Consider the following 22,832-nt stretch of genomic DNA (forward strand, 5'->3'; position numbering starts at 1 on the left):
AGCAAAAATCTATCTAAACCCCCAAGAAGGAAGATCAAATGATCATTAAACGTCTTCTTTATCATGTTCTTGATCGTCTTCTTCTGTCTCTCTTTCTTCTATAATCGTTTCAAGAATCGGACAAGTAGATGGTTTCTCCGGAAAAATTATCTGCGGAGGAGGCGACTCCATCCACCATGCCATATTCATCTTCACCACCATAGAATCTCTATCGCAGCGGTTTTCAAAGAAACACATATTTGAGCGATAGGTTTGGAACTGTAGAAATATTTCAAAAAGATATTACGTTTTGGGTTGGGGAAGTAGTGTTATTGTTCGAGGACATAAACAGAGGAAGAGACTTTTGGACAGCTGATTTCGACAATTCAGACTCTTGGATTTGGCGTCGGTTGTCGAATTCAGTCTGGTAACGATGCTCTCTTCTGGCATGATAATTGGACAGGCCTACGACCTTTAATTGATATATATGGAGCAAATGGACCTCGAGTTTTGGGGATCAGAAGCATGGCTAAGGTTACAGAAGCGATTTCTGGTGATTCTTGGGCTCTGCCTAGAGGTCGCCATCGGATCATTCAGCTCATCAAGGCTTGTTTGCCGGCTAAGCCTCCGGTGCTATCACCTTTAATCCCGGATTTATTTCTTTGGAAAAACAATCCTGACTCTGAGCCTGGTCAGTTTAAAGCTTCACGCACCTGGGAGACTTTGGTTCCTGCTCCACCACCTGTCTTGTGGCACAAGACCATCTGGTTCAAGGTTCGAATTCCCAAGCATTCCTTTCTAGCATGGGTTGCAATTCTGAACAGGCTCCCGACAAGGGATAGGCTTTGCCAATGGAGTCCTGAGACATCACCGACATGTCTTCTTTGTGACTCCTCAGATGAGAACCGTGATCACCTGTTTCTTGGTTGCCCTTATTCTCAAGATGTTTGGAATCATTTTTTCAGACACTCTAATTTCAATCTGCCTGCGGATTTTGAGGCTATCTTTCAGTGGCTTCCTTCATCATCTACAAATCTCAAAGTTAGAACCATATGCAATCTGCTTGTCCAAGCTATTGTGTATGCGTTATGGAAAGAGAAAAATTTAAGATTGTATACTTCTTCTAGTCGCCACTCTTTGCTTCTGGTCAAAGAGGTTAAAGTGATCCTCAAAGCTAAGCTGGTTGGTCTAGGCCGTTCTCCACCTGGGCACAGCTTGCAACAGTCTACTTCCTCTTCAAAGTCTACATCCTCTTCAAAGACCTATTTACATGAGTGGTTTCACCACTTCGATGTCTAAGATACTGCTAAGATAATTCTCAAAGCCTTCTTTCATGCTGCACAAGTGTTTTTTACATTTTATTTGCCGTAACCAATCATTGTAGTTTTTTTTCAATTTTTTGTATTCGGAAACGATGTCTCTTTACGGGAGGAGATTGAATTAAAAAAAAAAATATATATATATATATATATATATATATAGAGGAAGAGAGAATTATTGGTTGATTTGAAAGGTGGACAAGTGGACGATCCATAATGAACCAAGTTGGTTGCTGACGTCTTGGTCTTGTTTGCTATAATTACAAAAAACGATGGAACCATACGAATATTCTGGAACCTCTAATTTCTTTACCTGCATGAGCAACACGGGTGTATCTTTATGTTCCTACACGTTTCTATCAAATGTTTAAGATATTTTTTTGTGCGTTGCATATCGCTTTTGTAGTACATATCGCTCAGTCAAGACGTATGCTTAAACGTTTTAAGTAGTGTAGACGATTATTTAGGCCCACATAAGAGTATCATGGACTCATTCTTATGGGTTGACGATACAGTTCTTATAACATTGTAAGAAACCCATAAGACAAAATGCTTAGATATCGGAGAATTAAATGAAGCCCAGAGTGAAGAGAACCATTGTAATCACTCTATGCAAAGTGGCTAATTCTGGCTAATTGAATGATTCCTCAGATGATGTAAGCGAAGTCATATATATGAATTGTATAATTTCTTTTTATTTTCAGATTATAGATTCGTTTTAATTTCTATAACCTTTATATTTTAATCAAATTATTATGCATGTGTAGTACGTCTCGGTATTTTTATTGCTTTGTAACGATGTAAAACAAAATAAGATGAAAACCCTTTATAAGAAAGAGGTAAAACAAAATAAGTCAAATTTTTACTCTCAAATATAGAAATAAACAAAAAAAATAGAAATAAACTATACAATTTTAGAGATCTGTAAACTATCTTTTATGTTGGGCTTAGGTCGATCCTTCGAAAACATGACACATGCAAAGTTAATCAAATATTATATATAGAGGCTCTAGAGTCCCCCTTTCTTTAATTTCCCCAATATAAAATGCATTTTTTTAATACTTAGATTAACTGAAAAATTAGTCAATGACCTGAAAAGATAGGATAAGATAAGGATAATTGAAAGATTGCTATCTTCTTGCGTTTCTTTTCTCTTGTTTTTCTATTCTTGACATGGGAGAATATTTTTTCTTGATTTTATATGTTACCTATGTAAATATACATAATATTATTGTATATATTGCATAACACTATATTATAAAATTTGAATAAGTAGGTGACCGTGTTGTCACTAGACAATTCGATGTTCTATATGTTCTACATATAAGATTAATATACAGATGGCATCAAATGATCAAACCTTCCACCTAAAAAGTGAACTTATCACATCTCGTGCATAAATATTGGAAAAAATATTCTCACACAAGTTCTTTCGGCATCAGTCGATACTAAGGATTAGATGTCACTAGGTAAATAATGCAAAACAATTGGTCGATGTTGGTGCTTAGTTTTCATTGTCTATATTTAACCAACACTATTCGCATGGCTCAGTTTCTATAAAAAAAAAATCGAGACTTAATTTTTTTTTTTTTGAAACACAATGGAGACTGAACTTCTTTCTATAAGTTTTTTTTTTTATTAACCTGGGATGCCCATAGAAAAACTCAGACTAATCTCTAAAGAGAGGTGTAGCCCACAGATAGACCCTCTCTCCGGATATTCAAATGGGCTCTAAAGCATAGGCTCATATCCGTGTTAGGTAACCAGAATAATTGTGACTTAGTTTCGCAGAGCAGGTGGTTCGAACCTGAAACGTGTCGGCGTCTGAGTCCCGTCTCCTTACCACTCGACCACAATCACCCGGTCTTCTTTCTACAATTTGGTAGTATATGTTTGTGTCTGCGGAGGCTGATCCAAGCTAGGTTAATCTTAGTTGTAGTTGCTAATTCTAATATTTATATCATTTTATAACTCACAAAACGATACCATGATTCGATCAAACAAAAGAGGAATTCAATACTGAATTAAATGTTTATATAAACTAAAAATCAACCATGTCTTTTGTTTTACAACCATGTCATGGGTTCTTCCTGACGAGTATCAGTTAATTGACCCGAACGAATTAGCTCTGGTGGTAAAAGGGTTGCGGCTGTAACTTCCGCCACCCGATTTCGATTCGCGCTGGGGGAGACTATTTACATTGTTTGGGTTCACGGCAAAGAGGTGAAAACACTTTTTTTTTTTTTTTACCAAACAAAAATATCAGTTAATTGGGTTTGAAGCCATTTTTTAATAGCATATACTGACATGTACACTAAGCAGATCATTTGAAAAATCTATGACATTTTCCAGCAACTATTTGTTCGGCGATAAAGCAACAAAAGAAATCCTAAAAGTAGAAAATGTGTAACTACAAAGTAGATTACGATAATACGGCTGAGCCGAGGACTATTTGATATATTTTAAATCACGTATGAAACTATACATAAATTAGATATAAACATCCAAATATAATTCAATAAGAAGCTCGATTAATATATATACATAAATTATATATATCATATATATTCTATGATATATTTTTGTAACCTAACGCCCGCTGTTTTGCTGGAATTACTTGTGGTTGTAAGGTTCTGATGTCCTTTGGATTGATAATTAATGCAATTTTAATTTTTTGTTTTAAAAAAAAACTAAATTATTGATTTAGTTAGCATTATTTTATTTTTGAATGAATGTTAAATTAATTCAAAAATAAAATAAACTGTTTTGTACAACATAGTTGTTTAAACTGAATTCATAACAGAAAAAAACAATTTTTTTTTCCTATCCCCTTGTTGCTAGCCATATCTGCATACTTCCTTCGTAGCCTCTGTGATTCGTGTCCTTAGCTAGCATTTTTTTTTTTTTTTTTTTTTGAACAAAAAAAAAAAAAAGCTAGCATTATTTTTATTTGTCTTTTTGTTGGTACTTATACTATATCTAAAGCTCCAATTATGGAGAGGTCTTATCGACCAATAATTAATTGGCCACACTATACTCTATTATTTAAATTGCAATTGGTTCAACAGATACGCTCCTTTATTTGGCAGTTATTTTATACTATATGATTACAAATACAAACTTCATACGTTTAGTTACCCGAATACATCAAACATATGCTTCCCTATAAACAGTTTGACATATGATGTAAATAGATTAAACAAAGATAATCCAATTTGCATTTTCACCATTCGTAGAAAACCATAAAGATGTGAATTATATCAAACTATTTCACAGATATATTACTTCTACTCAGTGGCGGATGTAGGAGTCCATTTAGACGGGGACAAATAATTTTATTTCAGCATATTTAGTTGTAGGTTTGGAGGAGCATTGCATGAGTTGTATAGATTATGCAAGAAAAATAGAAAAGAGACGGGGGCACGTGACCCCGTACGTCTTCACCTACGTCCGCCCCTGCTTCTACTACCATATATATGTATAACTGGTCTTGTAAGTTTATTTTTTACAATAATGACAATGAAGTTTATATATGCGTGGCCGTAGACGATTTATTCGCGACCCCAAGTGTTTTGCTATGATCAGATAATTGTTCAACTTTTTTTTTTGCAACACAGATAATTGTTCAACATATTTTGCCTTTTTGCACAATATTCTGCCAAATTTTCTATAATATACTATTATCTAGTTTGTTGGATGTTGCATTTTAAGTTTGTCCACATTATAAAAATTATAAGTAGTAGTAGTACATAACATGATAAGTATACAATGTACTACGTATAAGTTGTTAATATCTGGCATCTTTTGTCCATTCTTGTAGTTTAACATCAAGTGAATCAAAAATTAAGGGACCTCGATGGCGTGTCAAGATATTGACGTCTGAAACATCCGTAATTTCAAAAAACGAGAAGAGGTCCAGTGGGCCAGTTTTTGCTGACAAGCGACATCTCACCTATTATTGGTCCACGTTACGTTAATTATCCTCCATAGAAATACCAATGAAATTATGGTTGTAATGTTTCTATTATAGTATTACGAGAGACAAAAGTAATTTTCCCAAAAAAAAAAAGTTTTTTTTTATTTTTTAATTTTACAAAGAGAATGGTTGACAAGCAATAAATATTGAAAACGAAAATCAGTCATAGTGGAAACAAATGAATCCCACAATTGCTAATGATATTATTTATTAAAATAGTATGAGTACACGTCATGTCCCTATTAGTCCACGTGAAATAATCCGACGTGTCTATTTTACTGATTAAGAGGTGAAAATAATCAGACGTGTCATTCATCTTTGGACAATCCAATAATTGTGCACATAGCCTGGGCTACGTTCCCCTGCGGACAATCCCACTATAAGTCTTACAAAATGCAGGTACCATACTACCATATCCTCTTTGCTAAAGATAAAAACTAAGAGGATGATTAACGGTGTATCTTAACTTGGTTCTTAAAGAGTGGATCTCACAGTTTTTATAAAAACAGTGTCTTTCGTCAATAAGAACCGAGTTTAATTTGGTTCTTGCACTGTTCGCAGGTTCCACTGACACGTGATGACCCGCGATTGGTTCGTTTTTTAATTTTTTTTTATCAGACAAAAAAAAAATCAAATAAAAACCCGTGCAGCGTTAATCATGCTCTAAGGCATAGTACTGTAATTTAGAGCAACCCCATTGCTCCAATATCATAAATGGAGTTCTAAGCAAAATAAAATTTACATTTTAATAGAATTTAGTAATTTAATTTGTTTTTGTTAAAAATATATATATATATATATATATATATATATATATATTTGTTTTTGTTTCGAAAAGAATTGAGTGGTTTGGTAAGTGACAAGTGGTTTGTGGTTTCTAAAGAGTATTTCAACATTATTATTTTTTAGAAGCTCTTGTTGTTTCTTTCTTATGTTTTGCATTTTTGTTAATTATTTAGATATTCCCTAAGTATCTAGGGGTATATGTGTATTTAGCATTGCTCTGGCCAAAACACTAGATAAGAAAATTTTAAAAACTTCAAAATCCATGAAAACAGTTTGTAAAAATAAATTTTAAGATGTACAACCTCTTTTCAAGAGGTATATATTGTATTGTCTTATCACCATTGATATTAAAATTAAAAACAAAAGGTGCTTGTTTTAATACAAATCAAATTTTAAAAAAGAGCTCTGAAATAACTTGTTAAAAAAAATATTAATAGTTTTAGCTGACAAAAAATATTATATAGCACTTAAATTAAAATAATTTTTCCAAGATTGTTATTTTTTAAGATCAACAAATTTCATACATCTAGCAGCATTAAATTATGAAGATAAACATTTATGATTGTATCAAATAGCAATAACTCTGAAGGTAATTTGTAAAATGAGATAAAGGTAAACGTATAACTCCATTAAAATCATGATTTATATCACATCTCCTTAGGTTATAGTATTATTTGGAAAAAAAAAAAAAATGGACGAGATTGTGAGAATGTAAGGAGCTCACGATAAGAACGTGAGACTGACCACACTGAACGAACACTCTTGTTTTATCTCCTACTTTGTCCGTTTGTCGTTTACTTGTAATAAGTCTTAACTCACACAACCAATGAGCTTATCTCTTCACCACATCTCCTCTATAAAAATGATCTCATCTCCTTCAATTGAAAAACCCCACTCGAGAGTCTTCAACGACAAGCAGATCAAAACACAGAAACCCAATTTCAAAATCCTGTTGAAAAAACCTCATCTTCTCTTCTCTCTGCTCTGTTTTCATAATCAATGGCGTCAAGGAAGCATTTTTTTGGCAAGCCTAACTACATCTATCCCCAACCAGAACCAGAGATGTCCGAAAACGACGAGAATGTCTTTGAGTTCGACGAATCTGATATTCATAACTTAGGCGATCACCGGTTACCGAGTTCATTTGAGGCCAAGAGATCGATATCAATCTCTCGATTACGGAGAAAACCGGCGAAAGTCGGAGATTCCTCTGTTTCCGTTAACCGGAAAGCGCCAAAGACCGGTTCGCTTCCGGTTAACATTCCGGATTGGTCGAAGATTCTGAAGAGTGAGTATAGGAGCCATGTGGTGGTACCAGACGACGACACCGACGAAGATGACGAGGACGAGGAAGACACCAACGGCGGTGACACGGCGGCGGCGACGGGAGGAAGGCGGATCATTCCGCCGCACGAGTATTTAGCACGGCGGAGAGGGTCGTCGTTCACGATGCACGAAGGGATCGGTGGAACGGCTAAGGGAAGAGATCTAAAGATATTGAGGAACGTGATTTGGGAGAAGATTGGATTTCTGGATTAGTAATAATTAGTATATACAATTAATTATCAATCCAATAGGTAATATAGATATGTTAATCAGTTAACTCAGTTAGGGATCGGTTACGGTTTCGGTCCGAATGAGATTTTTTCGATAATCTTTTTTTTTTTTTGTTTATTTCATCTTCTTGTTTTTCTTTTTATATTTTATGGAGTTTTGATCATCCTATCCTTTTCGTTTTGGGTGAAAATTTTATATTTTTCGGCCATTGAGATAGTGCTATTTCTGTATATATTTACATAAATTCACTAATTTTTTTGTCTAACATTCACTGATTAATCAAAGCAATACGTGATCGATAACAAATAACAACGAGAGCAATACTATAGTCATATTTACAATAAACTAATATATAATGACTAATCATAAAATTTAAGACACAAAAAGATTCATTGTTGAACGAAGGTGACCTAAATCTTGTTCATCATCATTCATTTTCTTTTTTTTTAACATACATCATTCATTTTCTTGACTATATTGAATCAAATAAATGACAGAATGAATATTAACTATACATATAGAAGTCTTTGTGAGATTTCCACAAACTAGCCAACAAACAAAAACCGGATTAGTCATTCCAGCATTTAATTCTTCCCAGAACTTTCTATTCGAAGATTTTAAAACCTTAATGGTCATATATATATATACCAAGTGTCACGTCTACCAAAGGTCGCGATTTGAACCGTAGGTAGTAAACGATAGGCCATAAAAGTCTTCAGCTAGATATGATGTGTTTTGTACATTTTTATTTTTTACATTTCACAAACATCAAAGAGAAACGCTAGATTACGTACTGTATTATAAAGTTGAGATGATATTTCTTTTATTAATTACTTTTCTAAAAACAAGAAAAAGATAATAATGATACAGTCATTGAAAGTTACTACAATTTATATTTCCGTGTCTCCCACTCTCTGCTATGCTTTTGCAACAACAGTTCAAGATTTGGCATTTTTTTTTTCCCTTTTCTTTTTGATGGGTTTGTGAAAAGTTGCGATCTTCCTTTTCTCTGGCTAATATGCATTACTTGCTTCGTAAGTTTGGCAAAATGTAAATTTGTCATTAAAACAACCAGAGAGCCGACTATTATCAACGCAAACACTAGTGATATTTGTTGTGTAATACTACTTCAAAACTGATGTTTATATTGAAAACATAAATTTTGTTAACCAGTCAGGATAAATTAATGTATATGCAAACGTAAAACTATGTGATAAAAAAATTCAAAAGAGTATTTGGATCTATGATAGGTACTAAAGTTTGACATGAAATAAAAGATATACGCACTAACTCAAAGAAAGCAATGGTTTGGTAAATAAAGAATGAGAAATCGAAATCGAATAGTGTAGGAGATGTGTTGAATGTGGTAATCAGTCTGTTGCATACAGATATGCAGAGTCAAGTGGCAAACAAGCGGCGCCCTTAGTTTGGTATAATACGACATAATGGTTTTGCTCGATTGCAATAGTCCACAAAATAAACTAAGTTACACTTTGAATTTCTGTACATATAAATATATATGTATATATTCTTCTGTATATTTAATAGTTAAGTTAGGAGTTATATTGATTTTTAAAAACTAATAACATTGGCTGAAAAAAAAGATTAGAAGTACGATCTCACGCCAATTAGATGATATCAGCCTAAGGATTGACGTTCATATCAAAATAAAATATACATAAGTAAATTATAAATATTATATATTGGGGTTTTCTTTGAGCAAACTATATGAAACCGCCTTAGTTGATGTTTTCTTATTATATTATAAATTTTAACCTTATCTTATAGGAAAATTAGTTAGAAACTTTAGATTAAGTTCAGTCTCTCACGTATGTGTATGAATGTACAATATGATCTAAGTTCTATCCTCTCAATTTCATGATAGTTAATGCTTTAACATTATTGTTTTGATTTTAAAATAGGTGATGTCGTGTAGACTGAAAATTCTAAAGTCCTAAAGGCATTGCACGAGCACGAAGACAATGCATTGTATGTTTTTATATGTGTGTTAAAGCCCATAATTATATTTCCAAAACCCACTTTGTTGTGCTACATTGATTTTATATGTACATAATATCAAAACTAATACTAACTAATAAACCGGGAGGCTTGCAAACATCAACACATAGACATACATATAAATGATAGTTCGTGCATCATGCATATGTGTATCTTGGTATAAGAACACGCCATTTATTAATGAACAGAAACCCACGAAACTTTCTTATTTTATTGAACTTTTCAAGAAGCAGAAAAATTCAGAAGTCCAAGACCACTTTTTTCTCCTCATTCTTCTGCTAGAGACCTGTTCCTTATCTCTCTAGAATTTGCTAAAAATATTTGTCCTAAAATTTCTCCCTCTTTCTTTTATCTATCCTCTCTTCTCAGTTTTTACTACGTACCCTCTTTCATTACGAGCTCAGAAGACTCTGAGAAGCTCTTCTTCCAAAATGGCGTTTATGAGACTTGGCTCCAAATCCGAAGCTTTCCATCGCGAAGGCCAAACTTGGTACGCTTTTCTGCATTTTACGTAAACATGCATGCATAATGCATTTGTATGTATTCAATACGTGTTAAGAATTTAAGTTTTGTATTTGACGTATATAACTTAACAAGAAACAGTAGTGAAAAAAAAAGAAACAGTAGTGATGCACCACAATAAGATTTTTTTTTAATAATTATGATATACAAAGAAAAGTGTTAGCTTTCATTGATTTGTGACATCAGTGATAGATTTGTTTTGGGGTGATGTTATGTATCTCGTCTACAGGCTTTGCACCACAGGATTGGTGAGTGATGTTACCATAGAAGTTGGAGACATGAAGTTTCATCTCCACAAGGTTACATAACTTGTACCTTTTTTGGACAATAAATATAACTTGTACTTATCTTCTATTTTTAGATCTTGTTTACTTCTAGATATGATGAAATTGCATAATGTGAAAGCTTGATGATTAACTATAATATATATATTTTTTATTTTTTCGCTTAAGCTTTGGTTATAATAATATATTTGTTGCTAATTGTGTAATGCGTTTCTTGATTTGCGGTTTATATATAGTTTCCATTGCTCTCTAGAAGTGGGCTTCTTGAGAAGCTAATCGAAGAGTCTTCAAGTGATGATGGATCAAGCTGTGTTTTGAGTCTAGATGACATACCCGGAGGCGGCAAAACGTTCGAACTCATAACAAAATTTTGCTACGGTGTGAAAATCGAGCTTACTGCATTCAACGTTGTTAGCCTAAGATGTGCAGCCGAGTACCTTGAGATGACTGATAACTACGGAGAAGGGAATCTTGTCGGTATGACAGAGACTTTCCTCAACGAAGTGTTTGGTAACTGGACAGACTCCATCAAAGCTCTTCAGACATGCGAGGACGTAACTGATCACGCTGAAGATCTTCACATCATCTCGAGGTGTGTTGATTCTTTAGCTATCAAAGCTTGTGCTGACCCAAGCCTTTTCAACTGGCCCAAGAACGCAACGAGCGGGCAGAACACTGAAGATGAATCTCACTTGTGGAACGGAATCTCACCGTCGGGAAAGATGCTGCAACCAACAGGTGAACAATGCTACTCCAACATTTTTAGATGTTAAATAAAATTTTAATAACACTACTAATATTTTATTTTTTATATTTATTATGGCTTCGACTGGTATTAGAGTTGAGTTACAATAAAATGTACGATTTGATGTAACTTGCAGCAAAAACTATGTGGTAGAAACTGTAAATTTATGTGGTGAATTCGCAGTAAAAATGTGAGTTATTATTTTATCAATATTATTTGATTGGTAACATTTTTGATGTATAAGTCGCAGTATATATTATTTTAAAATATAAATAATATTTTAATAAGAAAATTTGAAAAAACAAAATAAATAAATCAAAATTAACTAAGGATGTTGAAATTTTGTGTACATGAATTTTTAATTACCAAACAACATTAAAAAATAAAAATTAAAAGAAAAATTTAATTGACTATTTAATTGGAACTTATACAAATATTTTATTTACATAACTTTTTAATCACCAAAGAAAATTAACAACTAAAATTATAGATTTTTTTAACTAATTAAAATGAAAATGTGATTTTAGAAAAGCTTTTTTGGTAAATTAGAGAAAAACTTTGGCTAACTAGTATATAACCATAATAAATTGTTAAGTATATTGTATTAAATAATATAAACTAAACGTAAAGGCTACGTGTTATGTATTGTAATTTTTTAAAATTGTTAATATTCAAAAGGTAGTGGGTAGTTAATTGACAAACTCAAACTTTTCTTTAACTCAAATCTTAATACATGAGCTTTTTGTTGATGTACATTTTTGATTTGAGTTATCATTTTTACAAAGGTTATAACTCAAAATTGTAACTCAATTATAATCAACTATAACTCAAACACAAATTCAAAATCTTAAAACTAATTCATGATTGGTAACATTTTTGATTTATATGCTTAACTCAACCTAAATCAAGTGTACTACATGTTACCAATCAAAGCCTATATGAATCAAATTACATTCTCATAAAATATTTCAACTCTATTAATAATTGGTGAAAATAACTTTATAATTTTAATTTTGTAGAAAAGTTAGTCAATGTTAGGTTCATAATAAATTTACTACAATTATATGCTCTAAACGGTTATTTGGGTGGTTTGCCTTGCAGGTGAAGATTGGTGGTTTGATGATGCTTCTTTTCTCAACTTGTCTCTCTTCAAAAGACTCATTACAGCTATCGAATCACGAGGCATGAAGCTTGAGAACATCTCCATGGCTGTTATGTACTATACAAAGAAACATGTTCCTCTAATGAATAGACAAGTGACCATGGATGAGCAAGTGATCGAGACACCGAACACTTCTGAAGCCGAACAAAAAGATGCTCTCGAAGAGATTATCGGTTTGCTTCCGACCAAGAAAGGTGTAAACCCGACCAAGTTTCTCCTCAGGCTGCTTCAGACCGCGATGGTGTTGCACACAAGCCAATCCTCGAGGGAGAATCTTGAGAGACTTATAGGAAACCAGCTTGAGCAAGCTGCTTTAGTGGATCTTCTGATACCAAACATGGGATACTCTGAAACGCTTTATGATGTTGAGTGCGTTCTGAGGATGATAGAACAGTTTGTCTCATCGACCGAACAAGCAGGCATCGTCCCTTCTCCTTGCATCATCGAAGAAGGACATTTGGTGAAGGATGGAGCCGAAATGCTAACTCCTCCAACGCTAGTGGCAACTCTTGTCGACGGTTATCTAGCTGAGGTGGCACCTGATGTTAACTTGAAGCTGGCGAAGTTTGAAGCCATAGCTGCTGCTGTCCCTGATTATGCAAGACCACTAGACGATGGAGTCTATCATGCAGTTGACGTGTTCTTGAAGGTAACAACAACACTATTCTTAATATTAGCCAATACATGTATTATTATTATTTTTTCAGCACATGTATTATTATTATTATTATTATTTTTAAGTTTTTGAACCAAACCAATACATGTATTAATATTAGCGATTTTTTCAGGCACATCCTTGGATTACAGATTCGGAAAGAGAGCATATATGTAGACTCATGAACTGCCAGAAGCTCTCACTGGAAGCTAGCGCACATGCAGCTCAGAACGAGAGGCTGCCTCTTAGGGTGATTGTTCAGGTTCTCTTTTTCGAGCAGCTTAGGCTCAGGACATCTATATCAAGCTGGTTCTTTGTCTCTGAGAATCTAGACAACCCGGAGCACCAGAATGGTGGCAATGGTTGTGTACTTAAACCTAGAGGTGAGAACGTGAGGGAACGAGTTTCTGAGCTGGAGAAAGAGTGCATGAGCATGAAACAAGAACTTCAGAAGCTGGTGAGGTCTAAAAGAAGCTGGAAGAATTTCACCAGGAAGCTTAATTTCAAGAAGAAATCAGAATGTTGCAAGCCTAAGGATCAAGAAAAGCAAGCCAATTAACAAGAACCTGTCCGCTGGATCAAACTACTAGTATTATCTTCTCTTTAAAAAGAAAAAATTAATTAGGTAGAAAGATCAGAACCTCGATGATCGAATCAGATTAGCTATTTTTTTCTTGTTCTAGACGGCACTATGTTTTCAAAAGTTTTCATCTTCTCCTATCTATCTTGCTGAGAGATTCATATCATTGGACCTAGAAAGCCTTTGGAATTACACCACAATTATAAAAAAATGATTTTGACTTATTAAGGTAAAACCGAAAACCGTATTAATTGTATTTAGAGCATTTCTAACTTTATCTCGGTATACGTCGGTTATCTAATAAAGTGGGAGGTATGAATCAGAATGGACCCGGTTCGAGAAAGAACATGAATCCAGCGTATGTGTACTGATCATTTGGTTGAAGAAGAACATTAGAGTCTCATGATGAAATGATCAAAGAGAAAAAGCCGAAAAATCCAAACTGTTGGGTTTTGATCAGAGCCGGTCCAAGACTTTTCAAAGCCACAAGCTTAAAACAAAAAAAAAGGCTAAAAAAATTATGCACATTAATGGCCTCCAACCCAGCTTCCCATAGAACTGTAGAGTTCATTAAACCACTAGACCACATAGAGTTTTTAGTAAAATGTGGCCGTTTAAATAGTTATTACGCTGGCACATGCTTCATCTGTTTGGGTCCAGAGCCGGCTCTGGTTTTGATTGTTCATCTGCTTCATTATTGTGTATTAAAGAAAAGAAAAACATGGATTTGGGTTGCTTCAGATTTTTATAGCTCTTCCTTTTTCTCTTGTTGTAATGTTATGTAATGTAATATACATATCGTTTGATCAAAAAAGAAATGTAATATACATATCGTTTGATCAAAAAGAAATGTAATATACATATCATGTCGTAGTGGCCTTAGCTACAAACCGGATTCAGTTTGTATAGTTTGATACGGGGCATAGGCTATTTATTAAAGATTTCTATTAATTTTTTTTCTACAGATTTGAGGATTTAAAAATTGTTTTTGGGAGCTTATGTCTGTAATTCTCTTCAAAGTTTAGGGCCTGTCTCGGTTAAGCATGAGAAGGCTTTCGTGACTTTCTCTACCCTATTTTGTCTTTACTGAAACAAAAATAACCTCTTTATTGGGCTTGGGTTGTCCAGAAGACACTACGTTCCGTTTCATAGTTTCGCATACCTACTTTGTGCCGTTTCACTTCAATCCACTAAAGTATTCAAAACTACGCGGCGTTTTTTAACGGAAGAAGAAACACATTCGCTGTAAAAGAAGTCTTCCAACTTTTGTCCTAACGCAGAATAATTCTCTGTCCGTCGAATCATTTTTTTTGTTTCAGCGTTGTAAGAGATGACCATGGCAGCAAACTTCGCGAGACGGCTGATCGGAAACCGATCGAGCCAGATCCTTGGGACGGCGAACTCCACCTCAACCGCAGCCACTTCCGCCGCTAGGACTTTCTGCTCCTCCACCACTCCAATCACCGCAACCTTGTTCCCTGGCGACGGGATCGGCCCCGAGATCGCTGAATCCGTCAAAAAGGTTTTCTCTTTTAAACTTTTTATTAGAGATTTTTTTTGAAAAACTTATGCCTGTTTTTGTGTTAGGTGTTTACAACGGCCGGTGTGCCGATTAACTGGGAAGAACATTATGTTAGCACTGAGATTGATCCGAGAACGCAGAGTTTCTTGACGTGGGAGAGTCTCGAATCCGTGCGTAGAAACAAAGTTGGTCTGAAAGGTCCAATGGCGACTCCTATCGGGAAAGGTCACCGTTCTTTGAACTTGACTCTTAGGAAAGAGCTGAATCTATACGCCAATGTTAGACCCTGCTACAGTCTTCCTGGTTACAAGACTCGTTACGACGATGTTAATCTCATCACCATTAGGGAGAACACTGAGGGAGAGTACAGTGGGCTTGAACATCAGGTTTTGGTTTTGAAAGCAATTCTGGTTTAGTTCTTTGTTGGAATTGTTTTCTGATTTGTGACACGTGTTATAATAGGTTGTTAGAGGTGTGGTGGAGAGTCTTAAGATCATTACACGTCAGGCGAGTTTGAGAGTTGCGGAGTATGCTTTTCACTATGCTAAGACTCATGGGAGAGAGAGGGTTTCTGCTATTCATAAAGCTAATATTATGCAGAAAACTGATGGTCTTTTCCTCAAGGTCTGCTCATTTAGCTTTTTATGATTATTAGTGTCTGCTTAGTCTTTTTTCATTTTTTTTTTTTTTGTGTTTTTTGTTTGCAGTGTTGTCGTGAGGTTGCTGAGAAGTATCCTGAGATAACTTACGAGGAGGTTGTTATCGACAACTGCTGTATGATGGTAAGCCATATTTTAGTTTGGGAGAGTTTATATTATTATTTTGTGTAGAATATGTGAATGAGATAACCTTAGAGATGCCGTGCAGCTTGTGAAAAACCCAGCACTGTTTGACGTATTGGTGATGCCAAACCTGTACGGTGACATTATCAGCGACTTGTGTGCTGGATTGGTTGGAGGACTAGGATTGACTCCGAGGTAAAATCTTTGTTCCTTCATCTTTATTGTTTAATATGATTATGAGCTAATTATCTTATTTTTTTGACGCCAGTTGTAATATAGGGGAAGATGGAGTAGCCTTAGCTGAAGCAGTTCACGGTTCTGCTCCTGATATCGCTGGAAAGGTAAAACAATTAGTATATCATCGTATCATATTTATCACTGCTACAAAAGCAAGTAAAACTTGCATCAACTCTTGTCCTAATAAAGAAAGCTAATCAAGTTACTTAGAATTGGTTGGTTCTTGGTGATGTGTAGAACTTGGCGAACCCAACAGCGTTGCTACTGAGTGGAGTGATGATGTTACGCCACCTGAAGCTGAACGAACAAGCAGAACAGATACACAGCGCAATCATCAACACCATAGCCGAGGGGAAATACAGAACGGCGGATCTTGGAGGTAGTTCGACCACCACGGACTTCACAAAGGCAATCTGTGACCATCTCTGAACAACAACAATCGTAAAAGATGCTCAAATTCTTTACCGAATCTTCCTTTGGGGGAGGCTTTTAAACCTCCTTATACAGCCCTCCAAAATTCTTCTTGTTTCTCAATTGATTACGATTAGAGAAATAAAAGAACACAGGCATGTGCTTAAGATCTATTACCTTTGTTTCTGCCCCTAAAACATATTTTGAGTGCCGTAAGGCAAAGAGATTCATATAACACATGAGATGAGAAGAGTTGTGTGTTTCATTGCTTTTGGATTATCTTTGCTTGTTCCTTCTGCTACCTTCATACTATATGATTGGTGAAAAATAAATCAAATATTCAGTGAAGTGGCGTGTAGTTACTCGGGCCCACAGAGAGTCTACCGACAAAAATTAAAACATTACTATAATAATTAAAATAAAATAATTAAAAAACCTAAAGAAAAGGAGAGATGTCGTTGGTGCACCAACTACCGCTAAGCTAAGCTAAGCTCTCATTTGAGTATAAACTGAGGGCTTTCACACTGACCACAAAACTTGAGCAGCATAGATAGATCTGAATCTAAACCTCTATCCTCTCTCAAATCTCAGATTCATCATCATGGCTTCCTCTAACAACTACGACGGGATCCTTCTCGGAATGGGAAACCCTCTCCTCGATATCTCTGCCGTCGTCGACGAGGCTTTTCTCACCAAGTAAGATAAACAACTCAGATCCATCTTTTCACTCCTTTCTAGGCGTTTCGTTTGAATCTTGATTTGATTATTTAAAATTTAAATCTTCTCCTGTGCCGTAAGCTCTAAGTATTGCCTTTTTTCTTCTTTGTAATGGTGACTTTCAGATACGACGTGAAGTTGAACAATGCGATTCTCGCCGAGGAGAAGCATTTGCCTATGTAAGCTGATCTGCGTTTCGTATATAGAATCTAAGCTCGAAGTTTAATGAAATGACAAAGGGTAATATTGCAATGATTTTGGAGAATGTTGGTTAGTGATGTGAAAATGTAATCAAAGAATGTTTTTACTCATTTAATGCTTTGACAAGTAATCAAGAATGGTTTTAAACAATAAAATGGCATCTCATCTCTCTTCTTTTGTATGATAGGTATGATGAGATGAGTAGCAAGTTCAATGTTGAATACATTGCCGGAGGTTTTCCCTCTTCTTTTTTCTTTTTGTATTTAAAGGATCCTGTAAACCTTTAAATTAATTGACAAGGTGGTGGTGGTGATATCTTTATGATTCAATCCTTTTTTTTTTTAGGTGCTACTCAGAACTCTATCAAAGTGGCTCAGGTTGATTATTTTTCCCTTTTCTTCTTGCGCTTTGTTTCGGGGTTGAACAACTGCTAATCAATGGTGCTCTATAACTTGGTGGCCTGCAGTGGATGCTTCAAATTCCTGGGGCAACCAGCTACATGGGCTCCATCGGAAAGGACAAATACGGTGAGGCTATGAAGAAGGATGCCACAGCTGCTGGTCTCAATGTATACCCTCTTTGCGCATAGTTTGTTGAAACTAAATTCAGAATTTGTAATCAAGGTGTACTAACACGACAATATGCTTCTTTTTTTTTTTTTTTTTAATCAGGTTCACTATTATGAAGATGAGTCTGCACCTACCGGAACTTGCGGTGTGTGTGTTGTCGGTGGAGAAAGGTCTCTTATTGCCAATCTCTCTGCTGCAAACTGCTACAAGGTTGACCACCTTAAGAAGCCTGAAAACTGGGCACTCGGTAAAATTCCTTTTCCTATCTCTGCATCCTTTTTTTAACACTTCTGTTTTATTGCTTCATGGTCTGAATCTGATATATCTGTGATTCAAATATGTCTCATGTAGTTGAGAAGGCCAAGTTCTACTACATCGCTGGATTCTTCCTGACGGTTTCTCCTGAATCCATTCAGTTGGTTTCTGAGCATGCTGCTGCCAACAACAAGGTGTTCACAATGAACCTCTCTGCTCCATTCATCTGTGAATTCTTCAAAGATGCGCAGGAGAAGTTCTTGCCGTAAGCTTTCTCTAATCAATTCTATCTATTACAGACTTCATGTTTGCGTGAATGTACTTAAAAACCAATCTGCATTGCTCGGACAGGTACATGGACTTTGTCTTTGGCAATGAGACAGAGGCAATCACCTTCTCCAGGGTTCATGGCTGGGAGGTACCATTATCTTACACGACTAAATAATTTCAACAAACTCTTCTGTTCTGTATCAGAGAGATAATACTTAACATGTTTATAAATATATAGACCGAAGATGTGGAGCAAATAGCCATCAAGATTTCACAGCTTCCCAAGGCCACAGGAACATACAAGAGGACCACCGTGATTACACAGGGGGCAGACCCAGTGGTCGTTGCTCAAGATGGAAAGGTGACGAAGTACCCTGTGATCCCTCTCCCAAAGGAGAAGCTTGTTGACACCAACGGTGCAGGTACTCTCATTTAATAACCAAACCTCCTTACATTTAACTCTAGGCTTACTTTATTAGACATGATCATAGAATAAGCTCAAAACATTAGCTTCTCAGTGTTACATAATGATGAAATATTAACTGCTGTTTTTCTGTTGACTTCTCTGGCAGGTGATGCATTTGTGGGAGGATTCATGTCACAGTTGGTGAAGGAGAAGTCCATTGAGGAGTGCGTGAAGGCCGGATGCTACGCATCGAACGTGGTGATCCAAAGATCTGGCTGCACTTACCCTGAGAAGCCAGACTTCAACTAAGTTATTGGTCCATCCTCAGTTTTGTGATACCTTCCAAATAAAAACAATTATCTTTGATTCAACAGACTATCTCGATTATTTGCTCGAGTGTTTTTCATTTTATTTTTATTTTTGGTTTGAATCACCCTCTTAATATCATTATCACCATTTATAATTTAATACCTTTATTACTAAAGAAGTGGAGGAAATCCTATTGTGCTGCTTAATCTTATAGTAATATATGTAGATGCAATGCAAGCCACAAAGCTACTAGTTAAATATGGCTCATGTTACAAGAGTCTCAATGGATCTTCTTACAAAGCTTGGTATCTCCGGACGTTAAATCATTGTAAGGTTCGTTTCTTTGATTGATCGACCAAAGCCCTGAAGATGGGATCGTGAAGCAACGTGATCTTGATCACTAACCTCTTATGAGTTGTAACCCGCCCGGGTCTTACTAAAATGGTAAGTAATTTGAACTTCTGGGATATTTCGGGCTTTGGTGGGCTTTTCAATCATCTTCAAAGCTTGGCATCTTAATTGTACAAGTCGATAAACATTAAGAAGTCAAAATTCATAAAAAAAATTTAATTAAACACATGGCAAACTACAACAGTAAGTTGCATGCAATAGCTATTTTTTTTATTAAAACTATGCCACTCTCCTATTTTATGGTGTTTGTCAAGTTTCCATAGTTAAAAATATCTTTAAAGGAATTGTACATATACAGGTAAATATATAATAAATAATATAATTTAATTAAAATAATTTTCAAAGTCTAGCTGTTGACTGTTGTACTACTGTTTTCGGATATCATAAATTTAAATAGAACAAAAAAAACAAATCGTTCTGCCTTTTCTCTTTCTATGAGTCTTTGTAGAAGTTTTCGACTCTTTTTGTGGACCAAGAAACAAATGCAATATAAATGACCACATTTCCTATAGAATATGTATATATTCATATATAGGAAGAACTCTATAAATTAATATACACTATAAATTAATAATTTTTCCGGTTTCGTTGGAGATTCAAAATATAACGCAAATCGATAAAATAAAAATTTTAAACACACTATGTAAATATATGGTCCTGTGGAAATCATAAATTAATAATTTTGTATATATACATTTTCTTTATTTCACAATATAATTATATCTATATTTTCTTAACACTTCAATATATTTTTCTTATATTTAGTAAAATTATTTCTAAACCACATTGAAATTTTATAAAACATATTTTATATACACCAAATAATATAGCAAAAAAAACTTGAACTTCTAATTTCAAAAATTTAATTAGTGTATATACGATAAAATCAATTATTTTGTTGTTGTTATAAAAAAATATTCTAAAATAAATAAAATCCAGAAAATAAACTTTTGTAAATTAATAAAATAGCATAGTCCTAATATTATTAATTAACATAGTTTTTACTGTATATGTGGATTGTTGGTTGGACATCCCCTATATATTAATTAAGGAACATTTGAAAAGATGTAACCTCAATTTTGTATTAATTAAAATAGACCCCAATGCATAGGTGGCACTCAATTAGGTAGTCAATTACATTCAATTGAAAAATAAGTAGGTCCACATTCGATTTTTATATGTTGTTAGATACATAAGTTGGTCAAACTATATGATATAATGATATGATATGTTATTTTCTTTCCTTAAATCAAACCTACGGAATTACTATAAATGACTAATATATATATGACAATTAATGATTTTAATAATAAAGATTTGATAACAATTTATATCTCCTCCATCATTTTTTGTTTAATTTTATCTTATTAAAATAAATTAAACAATCAAATTAGCTATAAAAGTAAAATTTAGATTTTTTCGTATATGTTATATTTTAAATTTTTAAAAACGACAATAAATGACTAAAACTATTAAAATTATTATGTTAAAAATTAATGATCAATGGTTTAACATTTTTATTATAAGAAGATACACATGATTTTAAAACCATATGAGTAAAAAATATCATTTAATAATAAAATAAATATATATATAGATTAAACACTATATACCATAGGATTACATAAATATTTTAATATTAAAAGTTTCAATGAATTTTCAAGAACATTTATAAATTATAAACTTATTAAAGATTTCAGATTGAAAATTTTGTTATCGATGATTTAAATATTTTGTTATAAAATGATATGAATGATCATAGAACCGTATGATTATAAATTCTTATTTAATAAATAACTATATAAAATATACTATTCTTAGAAAAATAGGTTGGTCCATCTTAACTTATATTACACTTTTTATTAAACTAACTATCGAATTGATAAATAACGTACCAAAAAATATTTTGCACTTTCCTTAAATAAAAGCTACGAAATTACCTAATATGATTAACATATATGTGAAAATTAATTATTATGAATGATAAGTATTTGATAACAATTTTTGTATCTTAGTTCTTTTTAAAAATTTTATATTATTAAAAGATATTAAAAATCACATTAAATATATAATAAAAAACATTTATATTTTTTTATATGTTATATTTTGAATTTTTCAAAACGTCTATAAATTATTAGAAATTTGAAGATCACCACTCTTAAAATTTTGTGATCAATAGATTATTTTTTTTTGTCATAATAAGTTACAAATGATCATAAAATTGTATTAATATGAACGTTTATTTCATATTATAAGAAGATACACATGATTTTAAAACCAGATGAGTAAAAAATATCATTTAATAATAAAACATATATATATATATAGATTAAACTATATACCATAAGATTACATAAATATTTTAATATTAAAACTTTCAATGAATTTTCAAAAACATTTATAAATTATAAACTTATTAAAGATTTCACATTGAAAATTTTGTTATCGATGATTTAAATATTCAGTTATAAAACGATATGAATGATCATAGAAGTGTATGATTATAAATTCTCATTTAATAAATGACTATATAAAATATACTATTCTTAAAAAATAGGTTGGTCCATCTTAACTTACATTATATTTTTTATTAAACTAACTATCGAATATTCGAATTGATAAATAATCTACCAAATATTGTTTTTGCACTTTCCTTAATTAGAAGCTACGAAATTACCTAATATGATTAACGTATATATGAAAATTAATTATTATGAATAATAAATATTTGATAACAATTTTGGTATCTTAGTTCTTTTTTTAATTTTATATTATTAAAAGATATTAAAAAATCACATTAAATATATAATAAAAACATTTATATTTTTTCTTATATGTTATATTTTGAATTTTTCAAAACGTCTATATATTATTAGAAATTTGAAGATTCTCACTCTGAAAATTTTGTGATCAATAGATTATTTTTTTGTTATAATAAGTTACAAATGATCATAAAATATAACGCATATGAATTTTTATTTAATAAATATTCAAACTAAATAATATATATATATATATATACTAATGATTTAAAGCAACAAGATTGGCTGATCAATTTAGTTGTCGAGTTGAAATCTTTCAAAAGTATGTGAAAGACTAAAGTCAAATTAAATATGGATTTAGAATAGTAGTTATATTTTACTAACCAAAATACCGAA

At 33.2% G+C, this 22,832-nt stretch overlaps 6 protein-coding genes across 6 annotated transcripts; 5 read left to right on the top strand and 1 right to left on the bottom strand.

The window, feature by feature from the left end:
* Window positions 1-17: 17 nt before the first annotated feature.
* On the bottom strand, window positions 18-319 carry LOC125584031. The gene has a single exon (XM_048751774.1). It carries the CDS (start codon window positions 235-237, stop codon window positions 46-48), a length of 192 nt encoding a protein of 63 aa, XP_048607731.1. The 5' UTR covers window positions 238-319; the 3' UTR covers window positions 18-45.
* Window positions 320-504: 185 nt separating this feature from the next.
* LOC125583997 lies at window positions 505-1,278 on the top strand. Its single transcript, XM_048751693.1, has one exon. It carries the CDS (start codon window positions 505-507, stop codon window positions 1,276-1,278), a length of 774 nt encoding a protein of 257 aa, XP_048607650.1.
* A 5,621-nt stretch (window positions 1,279-6,899) lies between these two features.
* Window positions 6,900-7,825, top strand: LOC106428777. Its single transcript, XM_013869532.3, has one exon. It carries the CDS (start codon window positions 7,060-7,062, stop codon window positions 7,597-7,599), a length of 540 nt encoding a protein of 179 aa, XP_013724986.3. The 5' UTR covers window positions 6,900-7,059; the 3' UTR covers window positions 7,600-7,825.
* Window positions 7,826-10,060: 2,235 nt separating this feature from the next.
* LOC111204200 (BTB/POZ domain-containing protein At5g03250) lies at window positions 10,061-13,728 on the top strand. Its single transcript, XM_022698434.2, has 5 exons — window positions 10,061-10,126; window positions 10,388-10,457; window positions 10,679-11,180; window positions 12,289-12,998; window positions 13,138-13,728. The coding sequence occupies exons 1-5, from the start codon at window positions 10,068-10,070 to the stop codon at window positions 13,561-13,563; spliced, it is 1,767 nt and encodes a 588-aa protein (XP_022554155.1). The 5' UTR covers window positions 10,061-10,067; the 3' UTR covers window positions 13,564-13,728.
* Window positions 13,729-14,848: 1,120 nt separating this feature from the next.
* LOC111204201 (isocitrate dehydrogenase [NAD] catalytic subunit 5, mitochondrial) lies at window positions 14,849-16,806 on the top strand. The gene is made up of 7 exons (XM_022698435.2): window positions 14,849-15,106; window positions 15,172-15,492; window positions 15,569-15,730; window positions 15,814-15,888; window positions 15,974-16,083; window positions 16,157-16,229; window positions 16,363-16,806. Exons 1-7 carry the CDS (start codon window positions 14,915-14,917, stop codon window positions 16,552-16,554), a joined length of 1,125 nt encoding a protein of 374 aa, XP_022554156.2. The 5' UTR covers window positions 14,849-14,914; the 3' UTR covers window positions 16,555-16,806.
* Window positions 16,807-16,967: 161 nt separating this feature from the next.
* On the top strand, window positions 16,968-19,438 carry LOC111204202 (adenosine kinase 2). The gene is made up of 10 exons (XM_022698436.2): window positions 16,968-17,232; window positions 17,379-17,432; window positions 17,642-17,688; window positions 17,800-17,831; window positions 17,921-18,022; window positions 18,126-18,270; window positions 18,375-18,543; window positions 18,630-18,696; window positions 18,787-18,970; window positions 19,121-19,438. The coding sequence occupies exons 1-10, from the start codon at window positions 17,138-17,140 to the stop codon at window positions 19,261-19,263; spliced, it is 1,038 nt and encodes a 345-aa protein (XP_022554157.2). The 5' UTR covers window positions 16,968-17,137; the 3' UTR covers window positions 19,264-19,438.
* The last annotated feature ends 3,394 nt before the right edge of the window (window positions 19,439-22,832 follow it).

The sequence above is a fragment of the Brassica napus genome, chromosome C3, assembly GCF_020379485.1.
Source record: "Brassica napus cultivar Da-Ae chromosome C3, Da-Ae, whole genome shotgun sequence".
NCBI classification, from domain to species: Eukaryota; Viridiplantae; Streptophyta; class Magnoliopsida; order Brassicales; family Brassicaceae; genus Brassica; species Brassica napus.

Excerpts from the sequence above, each read along its gene's own strand:
- LOC125584031 (XM_048751774.1), bottom strand. The coding sequence starts at position 237 with ATGTGTTTCTTTGAAAACCGCTGCGATAGAGATTCTATGGTGGTGAAG.
- LOC125583997 (XM_048751693.1), top strand. The coding sequence starts at position 505 with ATGGCTAAGGTTACAGAAGCGATTTCTGGTGATTCTTGGGCTCTGCCT.
- LOC106428777 (XM_013869532.3), top strand. The coding sequence starts at position 7,060 with ATGGCGTCAAGGAAGCATTTTTTTGGCAAGCCTAACTACATCTATCCC.
- LOC111204200 (XM_022698434.2), top strand. The coding sequence starts at position 10,068 with ATGGCGTTTATGAGACTTGGCTCCAAATCCGAAGCTTTCCATCGCGAA. Across the intron at positions 11,181-12,288 it reads AAAGATGCTGCAACCAACAG|GTGAAGATTGGTGGTTTGAT; the intron begins GTGAACAATGCT and ends TTTGCCTTGCAG. Across the intron at positions 12,999-13,137 it reads CAGTTGACGTGTTCTTGAAG|GCACATCCTTGGATTACAGA; the intron begins GTAACAACAACA and ends CGATTTTTTCAG.
- LOC111204201 (XM_022698435.2), top strand. The coding sequence starts at position 14,915 with ATGACCATGGCAGCAAACTTCGCGAGACGGCTGATCGGAAACCGATCG. Across the intron at positions 15,889-15,973 it reads TCGACAACTGCTGTATGATG|CTTGTGAAAAACCCAGCACT; the intron begins GTAAGCCATATT and ends GATGCCGTGCAG. Across the intron at positions 16,084-16,156 it reads GGACTAGGATTGACTCCGAG|TTGTAATATAGGGGAAGATG; the intron begins GTAAAATCTTTG and ends TTTTGACGCCAG.
- LOC111204202 (XM_022698436.2), top strand. The coding sequence starts at position 17,138 with ATGGCTTCCTCTAACAACTACGACGGGATCCTTCTCGGAATGGGAAAC. Across the intron at positions 17,233-17,378 it reads GACGAGGCTTTTCTCACCAA|ATACGACGTGAAGTTGAACA; the intron begins GTAAGATAAACA and ends GGTGACTTTCAG. Across the intron at positions 18,544-18,629 it reads GCGCAGGAGAAGTTCTTGCC|GTACATGGACTTTGTCTTTG; the intron begins GTAAGCTTTCTC and ends TTGCTCGGACAG.